Source organism: Amblyomma mixtum, chromosome 1 (assembly GCF_055824585.1).
Source record: "Amblyomma mixtum isolate Tamu chromosome 1, ASM5582458v1, whole genome shotgun sequence".
Classification (NCBI taxonomy): domain Eukaryota; kingdom Metazoa; phylum Arthropoda; class Arachnida; order Ixodida; family Ixodidae; genus Amblyomma; species Amblyomma mixtum.
In genome coordinates this window covers 216,171,088-216,181,128 of record NC_143012.1, presented here as the reverse complement: position 1 = coordinate 216,181,128, position 10,041 = coordinate 216,171,088, and the positions used below count along the sequence as shown (strand labels likewise).

At 50.5% G+C, this 10,041-nt stretch overlaps 1 protein-coding gene across 2 annotated transcripts in view; it reads left to right on the top strand.

Moving 5' to 3' along the window:
- The first annotated feature begins 4,559 nt into the window (after nucleotides 1-4,559).
- LOC149370809 (protein croquemort-like) overlaps nucleotides 4,560-10,041 on the top strand; it is a 95,053-nt gene continuing 89,571 nt past the window's right edge. The window contains exon 1 of one of the 2 annotated variants that reach the window (XM_089563297.1): nucleotides 4,560-5,155. In XM_089563297.1, the coding sequence (XP_089419423.1) occupies nucleotides 4,979-5,155 (177 nt within the window). In that variant the 5' untranslated portion in view covers nucleotides 4,560-4,978. The remainder of the gene's footprint in view (nucleotides 5,156-10,041) is intronic. The other variant, XM_089563291.1, reaches the window with a different exon arrangement.

Here is a 10,041-nt window from a genome sequence, read left to right as displayed (position 1 = left end):
TACTGGCTTTGGCGTCCGCCTCGGCTGCGGGAGGTGGTTCTTTCGAAACACACACTGCAGTCCTGGGCAAGTCAGGATACGACTCCTGCTGTCTAATTTTGCGAGACAACAAAAAGAAAAAAAACAGAACATGCATGTGCGAAATAATATTTGTGGTCACATCCCAGCTAACGCTCAAACATTCGCGTTACACAGTACTCGTGACGATCTTGTGAGTTTTTGTTATTCTTCCTCCTGACTTTTCGCAACGCGCACAAAATGTATTTGCAAATGGAGCTGTTTGCGCGTGAGCAAGGAACCGCAGGTGCGAAGAGACGCCCGAGGGCAGGCAGCTGTTGAATAAGTGGGGGCGCTGGCGGGAAATGACGGTATATAAACGGCTGCCGACCGTCGCCCCACGTTGGCCAGATGAGATTTATGTCGCTGTTTTTTCTGCACTTTGGTTCGTTTAATTCTTTCCGCATTCTCTTGTCCAAAAGAGCTCTGCATGTAGTTCACCGATCCCCCCACTTAGTCTTCGTTTGAACTTCGTTGCATGCCAAAGGGGCTCAAAGAATGGTCTGTCCTCACCCAGGCCCTTCTCAATGTGGCGATGGCGAAACTGCCCCACACCTCGAACACATCCGCAGGATCCGACATGGGAAAGCATCGGACAGGGACCTAAAGGGCGGGCTTTAAGAAGCGGTCGACGCGGTTCAAGCCTATGCAACGGCCAGCGGACTGAACTTCGTGGCCGAGAAGTCCGAATTGTCAATCGTAAAAAACAGGAGATATCAGAAAGCGAAATCGCCACCTAAGCTCTGTCTGGAAGGGAGGCCCACACTGAGAGGCTAGGCGTCTTGGGCTTCCACCTCTCGTCAAACGGCCGCGCATCGCATATGGTACAACTCCACCAGAAGCAAATTACTCAGATCACGCATATGATTAGACGCGTCTCAAAGCAAAAAAAAAATGCACTAAGCATTGCCCAAGCGTTGATGATCAGCCGTATCGTGTACCACGCTTCTTACCACAAATTTAATCAAACAAAGCTAGCGACGAACGAACCTTGCAAAGCGCGGAAGTCAATACGGCGGTGGGACTCCCTTCGCACGCGTCCACGCAACGCCTACTTCACACGGGTGTCCACAACACCGTACAAGGTCTTATCGAAGCCCAATAGGCCGGTCAACTAGTCAGGCTCCGAAACACAGGCACCGGCAGGGCCCTCCTTGAAAAACTGGGGAACCCACCAACAAGCACCTCCTTGCCATCAGACCCGGCAGCCCTGGACCCTACGATCCGAGCGAAATTCCAGGAGACGCCAATACCAAGAAACATGCACTCCTAGAACATTGCGACAAGGAGGCAAGCCCGAGTGGAGGCGATTAAGCGACAGTTCGGGCAAGACCCGTATGTCCTATACATGGACGCCGCAGGCTGTACAAAGACAACCCGGAAGCCAAGAGTATAGCGATTACGAGCCGGTCCGGTAATAGACGAATCTCAGGTTCAATATACGCGTGGTGGAGCAGGACAGCAGAAGCTATTGCCCTTACACTCAGCCGCATCACTGCCGTCTAGGAAAACGAGGACACCAAAATACGAACCGAGCGGCATTTCAGGCGTACGACTCTGGCTTATTATCAAGCAGGTGCGACACATCCTCCAGCAGTGGTCAATGAACACACTTTCCCTCATTCGAATCGTCTGCACCCAAGGCCACGCTTCTCTTCCCACTCCAGGGGTAGAGGCCAAGACATCCGGCCGGGGATTTACAGACGATGAGGAAACATAACACCACCACCAACAACAGTACCTTTAACATACACACTCATCTTTGAACACTACAGACACCAGAGAAGCACGCTCCCCCCCTCCCCCACAAACATAAATACCTCAACACAGAAGCGAATTTAGCCTGGCGCCAGCTTCAGACGCACACTTTCCCGAGCCTCTATCCCAAAGCCGCCGCGGTGGTTCAGTGGTCACGGTGCTCGGCTGCTGACCCGAAAGACGAGGGTTCGATCCTGGCCGCGGCGGTCGAATTTCGATGGAGGAGAAATTCCAGAGGCCCGTGTACTGCGCGATGTCAGTGCACGCTAAAGAACCCCAGGTGGTCGAAATTTCCGGAGTCCTTCACTACGGCCTCCTTCATAGTCTGAGTCGCTTTGGGACGTTAGGCCCATAAACCAAACCACGAACGCCTCTACTTCCCCACACAATCTCCTGGATGCTGCCCAACATGCAGCAGCCCCACACCTACTCTTCCCCTCCCTATTGGTATGCCCCGACTCCTCTTGGGAGGCTGCTCTGCCAAGCACAGACCCACAAGACCAGCAACGGCTGATCGAGTGGGCACGCATGCAGGATAGCGACAGCCAACGGAGTCCGAAATAAGGGCACCGCCCGAAGGGGACGGCGACCAGTTGATAATATACCTTTGATTAAATAGGTTTTCCTTCCTTCTTCTCACAGAAAGCAATACTGCGAACTCGGAATGCTGTCACTGTAATGAATGAGGGTGGGGGATCGACGGATTATCCCCGCGCAGAATCAACGGGGGCGTAAGAAAATAAAATAAGAAAACGGGCGGGCTGTGACATAGGTTAGAAATTTGGAAGCAGCCGAAAGATAGAACCTAGGAGAAGTGGAAAGAGCATCACACAGGCTTATTAAAACATACAGAGTCTTTCGTGTTCGGTTGGAACAAGGTTTCAGCCGATTCTTGAACCCTGAGAATTTTTTTCTGAAAAAGTTTTTAGATCTGCTCTTCTTCATCACCTATGGTAACTACTCTCCTTATTGTATTTTATTTGTATAAGTATACTTACCACTCCTATCTGTAACGCCTCAACGGCCGTGATAGTAACGAAATAAATAAATAAACTGGTTTAAACCCGATTTCAGCTCGAAAATGCACCCTCAATAAAATTAGTTTAACAATAGACAAAACTGACGACACCGCACGGTAACGAGCTGATGTCTAGCGCTTATCCTAAAGCGGAGTTAATCATTGCGTTGTTGATGATTCTCAACCTCCTTTAACGCGACCTCTCTCTCTCTCCCATAGTGTGGGTTATGGGGTGTTGTTGGAGAAATAATTTTTGAAAACGATAGGCTAGGACACACATACTCATCGTACCTTAGAGAACCATCACTCTATCTGGCGCTGCACGGACCAATAGTATTAGTAAAATTTTAACATATTAAGCCGCCGCGGTGGCTCAGTGGTTATGGTGCTCGGCTGCTGACCCGAAAGGCGAGGGTTCGATCCCGGCCGCGGCGGCCGAATTTCTTTGGAGGAGAAATTCTAGAGGCCCGTGTACTGTGCGATGTCAGTGCACGTTAAAGAACCCCAGGTGGTCGAAATTTCCGGAGCCCTCCACTACGGCGTCTCTCATAGCCTTAATCGCTTTGGGACGTTAAACCCCATAAACCAACCAACCAAAATTTTAACATAGCGGAGAAGTATTAGCGTAGATGTACAGCCGGTCAAATCTTTAGCTGGCGTGCGCGACGGCCCTTTTTTCTGCGCTCCTGCGCTTTGTGACGAAGTAAACTTGTGGAAAGCTCAATATTAAGCACGGGCTAGGTGAGTCTGTGCTTAGATTTGATAATTTCGCAAGTTTGCTCCGTCATAAGCAGCAGGAGCACAGAAAACGCGGCCGTCACGCATGCCAGCGAAAGACTTGGCCGGCTGTACACCGTATTGCCGCAAGAAAGGTTTGATCTCAGGCATACTTTCACTATGCAGGCTGTAATCCAGCAAAAGATGAGCCAAAGTACAAAATCACATGTCCTGCATGAATGGAACTACCACTAATATTCAATTATCCTTGCTATAAAAAAAAAAAATGCGCGATAAAACCCGAATTCTTGAATTCTTTCTTGAAAACTCTGTTTGTGCGCGAATATAATCTAAATTAAACAGTGCTCGATTTTTACCCGCGAGTTCCGAAAATAAAACTCAAAAACGAAGAGGCCTATTTAACGCCGCAAACTCGCAAAGAAGGCAAGCGTAACATTAGCGGTGCTTTCAAGAAACAAGCTGAGAAACTGTGGGCCATTCAAAAAAGAGCACATATAACACCATCCATATAAAAGAGTTCATATATATAGTATAACCGTGTCCACTAGTATCTATGTAGCAGTACTGAGCGCACGATTAACACCAGGAACACCGACGCAGTTTCGTTACAGGAAGACGGCCCATCCGAAACTGGAGCAGACCCGCTGGCCACCTTATTTATTTGGGTAACCGGCCCCGCCACCAATTTTTTTCCGCTTTGGTCCGAAGCTCGGCGAAAGCAAATAAACACCATAACCCTCAGAGGGAACACCGCGGGCGGGGGGAGGCGATGAGCCCTGGGCGCTGCTCGAAGGCGGGAATAGGGCGCGCTCGCCAACTTGCGAGGAACCCCACCGCTGCCGCATTCAGGGAGGGGAGAGGGCGCGCCTTGCCTAGCGCACTTAGCGCACTCCAGCGGCCACTCGTTTTGCCTTGTTCTTCCTTTCATCTTTCCTGCTCGCCGCCGCCGCGCAAAGCAGAGCAGCGCCGAGAGGGCCGAAGTTCAGCTCCGGCGGCAGCGGCTCACGGCAGCTGCCGAAGCGCGCAGCAGCTCGCGCGCTCTCGGGTAACAACAAGGCCTTCCACGTGACCACCACTCCGAACCGCTTTCCTCCTCCACAGCGCTTTCTCTCTCGCCCACCACGTGGTTCTGGGAGGCCTCCTCACCCATGCCAACAGGGAGGCCCCCAGACAACGCGCGCCAGCTCTCGCAAAGCGTCCCGTGTCGAGCGGTAGAGCGCTCGGGGCAACGTGCGCGCGCGATCGAGCAGCTGGTTGGCGTCTGCTTCCTACTTCTGACTCTTCTTCGCGTCGAGGCCCTGACCACTGTCGCTACGACGCCGCCGTACTGTGTTGTGCGGCAGTGTGTTGTGTGTGTGTGTGTTGTAGAGAAAGGAGGGCGCAGGCAGGTTTCGCGTTGCTGCCGTCATGCCAGGCCCCGAGATCGAGAAGATGACGAGCCGCTGCTGTGGTCAGCGGGCGTCGCGTCCCGACATGGCCCTGGTCAAGGCGTCCATGGGCGTCCTGGCGGGCCTCTTCCTGGCCCTGTCGGGCCTCGCCACGTACGTCTTCTTCCCGACCATCCTCAAGACGCAGGTGGAGATGGTGAGTGCCCCCCACTCTTGCTCCCCTTCATTTGGTTTAGAAACGACGAGGAATGGATCTACTGATGGGAGAATACATTCATCCTGCAGCAGATGCTGTGGGAGTAGCAGACGTCCACAGCCGCAGTAAAATTATGGAATAGAACTTTGGCCGATAAATTGAGCATATCTGTATGTTACTGTCACTGGTTTATAGTTAAAGATGCACTGTGTATTTCTCTCCACTAAGAATTAGAGTACATATATCCACATCAACCTCCAGTGCAACGGTGATAAAATTTAGTTGTGTTGCCAATGCTCCGTTCCATAAACTTTTGACCGCTGGTGTAGGTAGATGCAGATGTAGTCCATTCGTTTGTCTCTAAAACGAACTTAGACCCGTGAAGAGAAGACAGGTTCCCTCGAATGAGATGCGGGTGAGGGAAGAATCGTCGTTACTGAAGTTCAGTTATTTACTTTTTCTTTTACTTCTGTATGATGATATCACCTCGGGTAGCTTGGGTCAGGAGGAAGGGAGGCTGGGAGTCGGCAAAAAATTCTTGGGCGCGTTCGCCAGAGCGCCTGCCCGTCTCGCGAGCCAGGCGAGGTTTTTGACTCTGCGGCGGTGATCGCCAAGATGAGGAGGTGAGGAGAAAGCCGCTCGCCTTGGGAAGCTCGCGCTACGTCCTTTCTTCCGGGAACCCGACCGCGCTCGTGTTGGCTCGTGGCGCGCAACAACGCACCCGGGCTGCTAGCTCGCGTGTGTGCACCCGTGTTTTGACTCACGTGGTTCCCTTCCCCGCGCCCAGGACAACTCGCCCTCTCCCCTGGTCTTGTGGGGGCTTTTCCGCGACGTCGCCGGCACGATTGGTACAGCACGGAAGCGTTGCTTCGCTCTTGGTTACTTGTTTCACTTTCGGAGACCTTGCGAAGTGTCAGCGCGCCGCCCTCGAGTTGTTCAGTCGCTCGTTGCGAAACGTATATACGAGGGCATGACGTCCGTCGCCGTCTATTCTGTCCAACTTGAGACGAGGTTGCCGCCTGCTCTGCTCGCTAGAATGTGCTTCATCTCGTTTATTTTTCATCTCCAAAAAGACCGAATATAACAGCGGTTGGCTTTTAAACAAAACGCGTGTGATTGCCGTTATGCATATGTGCGTGAACACCTAGTTGTCAAGGCATTTGAAACTGACTTAGGAAACGTTCTTAAATCATAAACACTAAGTTGGTAGTAGCGACCGAGAACCAAGCTATAACAAGTTGAAAGTTGAAGGAAGAACCAATACTGATTTACGATTAGAAAGTAACGTTGCTAATCGTAGGGGCGATGCGGTGTGGTTTGTCGCTATACGTGTTTGTCATACATTTAGCAGCAGTTAGTCTTTGTGTCGTAAGGGCAAGAACAGGAAAAAAAAAAAATACCGCCTGCAAAAGAACGGTAGGAGTGCGCTCCGTTGCATAAGCAGGAAAAAGTTGTTTCATGCCGTGGATTCATACTCTATGAAGGTTGTGAAGCAGGAGTCTCAAACGCATCTCAATACGCGGGCCGCGTTGACTAACTGTCTTCCACGGGCCAGTAGCCAGAACTGGTAGAGGTAGGAGAGTTTCAAAGGAAAAAATAAGTGACAACTAACCGAAAGGAAACAAACTAAAGGAATAACAGACCGATTAAGTTATAAGCACTGGCAAAGAGGGTCACTTCTGCACTAAAGTTCCTCGGTTTTAATTTTTTCTATGGTGTTAAAATTTAGTCCCGTGGGAAGGAATGAATAACGGGACGTCGACGAACTGCTGTTTGCAGCTACAGGTTATCGGGGCATATGAAAAGAGGGGCGAGTAATATTTTTGTGGGACAAGATATGAAAAATTTAAGGACAGCTGGCTACACAATACTTTGCTACATCCAGGTGGACACAAGTGCGTCTGTTACACTTCTAGAATATATCTTGGTGAGGCACGTAAGACATCTGTATCACAGCTATGAAGTATCTACAACCAGTTTTGTGGAACGTCTATTCCACATCTTATCAATCCTTGTCAAGTCATTTCAAGGTGTTTAGTAGCCGTCTCATAATTGGTCTATTGAACCGTCTGTTATGTCTTGAAAGGCACTTGCAAGATGTTTTGCTTACGTTGCAATTATGCCCTGTACACCTCTCAAAATATTGAACAAGATCAATTGTGGATGTACTAGATGTCTGATGCTATCTTTGGTCTCAATTAGCAATGCGTAACGTACAAAGATCGCCCCAGACACCCATGCAAGCACACGAAACTTCGAATAGAAAGCCTGTACTTGCCTCACTCTACGAGGAAACCCGTTGTTGTAACTGAAAGAGAAATGGAAAGAAAATCGCACGGGTCTGCCCACTGGCACGAGCTGAGTTACAACCGGTTCCACGTGCAGATAGGAGAGTTGAAAGAGTCGCGAGAAAAAAGATTGAAAGAAGAGACGCGCGTCGCAAGTATTAGTAGTAGTGAAAACTTTTATTATCCAGCAGAGAATGGTAACTCTCCCCACCCCGCGGCCGGCGGGACGGCCTCTTCAGCAAGTTGGACGAGCTGGAGCTCAGGGTCTGCGCTGCGCAGCAAGGTCTCCCGGTTACTCTACTACCTGTATTATGCGCTACTGCAAACACTGCAATAAGAGTTCAGTTACATGAGAAAAAAAAGTCCATAAAGTGTCTCGTTGGAAGCCGCACCGAGAGTTAGTCTATAGAGTACTTACATTTATAGAGTCTATAGAGTCCTTACATTAGAGTCCTGCAGCCTATCAGCTACAGCTGACGCTAGGAATTTGCTACTCAACGTACGCGACAAGAGCAGCAGTGCTGCTTTTTTTTTAGGTATACCTTTTGTTCGGGGAAGGGACACTTGTTACCTGGAATGCTGAAGTCGACATTTTACTATACGCTTCACAAACGTGACGTAAATGTGATACGCTTGATGCGCATGTGTAACTCTACTCCGTCACGCCCGTGAGTTAAGCGACGACGCATAACGTTGAACTCCGCCGCTGTCTCTGAGCGCTCGCTTGCGACTTCGTATCACTGAGCCTTCGGGGAGCAGCCTTGAGATATAGGCCAGCTGGGCTTCGTCGGTGGCGCGTCGTATACGTGCGTATTATTAGGCGCAGCATGTTCGAGCAACTGTTGAAAGCGAAATGTAGTTGTTGCCGTGGACGCATTTCGAAACGTGTTTGTTTGTTTGGCTCCCGTTGGTTTTCTGCCAAGGTTGCAAGAGCAGGACAGCTCGCAGAATGCGTTCTTGAAGCTGCGTCTCCTTTTAATTCTTGTGAAGGGTCCTTCATTGCTATCTATGGAATTAATTTGCGGGTTTCTTCGGAATTGTATTCCAACACCCAGGTAATGAGGACACTGTAGGGCTTGTCTCGTACAACAAGCACAAATGTTTGCCGCATGTATACCATCCTGGAACGGCGGACGGTAATTGCCATCCTTCTGAAGCGTCGTCCTGCGGTAATGACTGCTCCATACAAACTCGATTGGGAGCCCGCTTGATTATAGTCTTCGCCTCCCTAAAGCAGTGCCGCTCCATTCGTCTTTATGACTGCCAGGTTCGAGAGCGCGCCGCGACCTTCAGACATGCTTGCAAGTGGCCGCGACGATGCGCTCGACGCGCTTACGCAACCTCCGTCTAGATCAGCCTCGAAGGTGGCCAAGCTGCGCGCGATACCGAAGGGCATGCAGTGGCTTGAATGCAGTCTGACGTGCAGGGATCTTGACGCAATGATTGTCCTGTTGACCGCTCTGTCGCGCGCCTTCGTTCCGCGCCCTAGTCACAGCGACGAGTGGAACTTGCACAAGGCACCACTCCTCTTCCGATTAGAACTGCGCACAGTGCATAATAGTATCGGCGTGTGGTCGAGTGAGGCGCGCAATTCCCATATCGCTGTCTATGCGCTCTCCATTTTCCTTTTTTTTTTGTCGTCTTTTTGTCCAGGAAGATTCAGCCTTACACGTTTGCTCGTAGTGGCAATGCATCTGCTTATACAGTGCAGACCGGGGCTCCGGAGAATATGCTCCGCGCGCTGACAACGGTGCTTTTATCTTCGGTTCGATAGCAGACGCTCTTGTGCGGCGAAGCCGTGGGCTTTCGAGAGGGCAGACGTCTGTCCGCCGACAGAAGCCCTTGTAAATGCGTATTCTTGAGGACAAAATGCAGTGAAAGTCGAGGGGGAGTGCTCATGTCGGTTCTTGATCGAGTGGGCATATATCCTCGACGCGCTGCCGTGCAGTAGTAGTACGCGATGTGATGCGCTGCTCCAGTCACCGTTGCATCTCCACTCTTACTCCCCTTCCCCAACCTCCGTTTTTTTCTGTACCATAATTTCACTGTAAGCTTGTTTATTTTGTGCCGGTAAGCACTGTTTGAATTGTTTACTCTCTTGTTATCTGTTGCATTGGGAAGCGCTACCCCCTTGATGTTAACGCTCTCGGCAATGCTGGGTAAAGTGTAAATAATTATTTGATGAACATCGAGCGGCATAAATATGTTCAACCTCCCCACTACCTGTTCCAAAATACCCTCGGTTTGGTTACTCCTGTAAACTGCATTCGGCTTCACAAATCCACTGGCGCAGATTAGGCCGTCAATCGTGATGAAGCCTTCAGAGAAGCTCGTGACAATGTATACTTCTTTTTAGGTCTGTGTAACAAATGCTCGGCACAGTCAGCAACTGCGCGGCCTTCGCTTTACCGTACGCGTTGCCGCCTTTCCTTAACAGCCCGCGGGTGTCGTGTTACCAGGCGCAGTAATCGCTGTCGGCAACGCTGCAACGCCCTACATCCACGCATTGCGGCTGCCTTGACCTCCTCTTCCCTAGGCCGAAAGGATTAGGACGCACAGATCTCCGTCTGCACACTGCAAAGTCTGAACTCATACGCG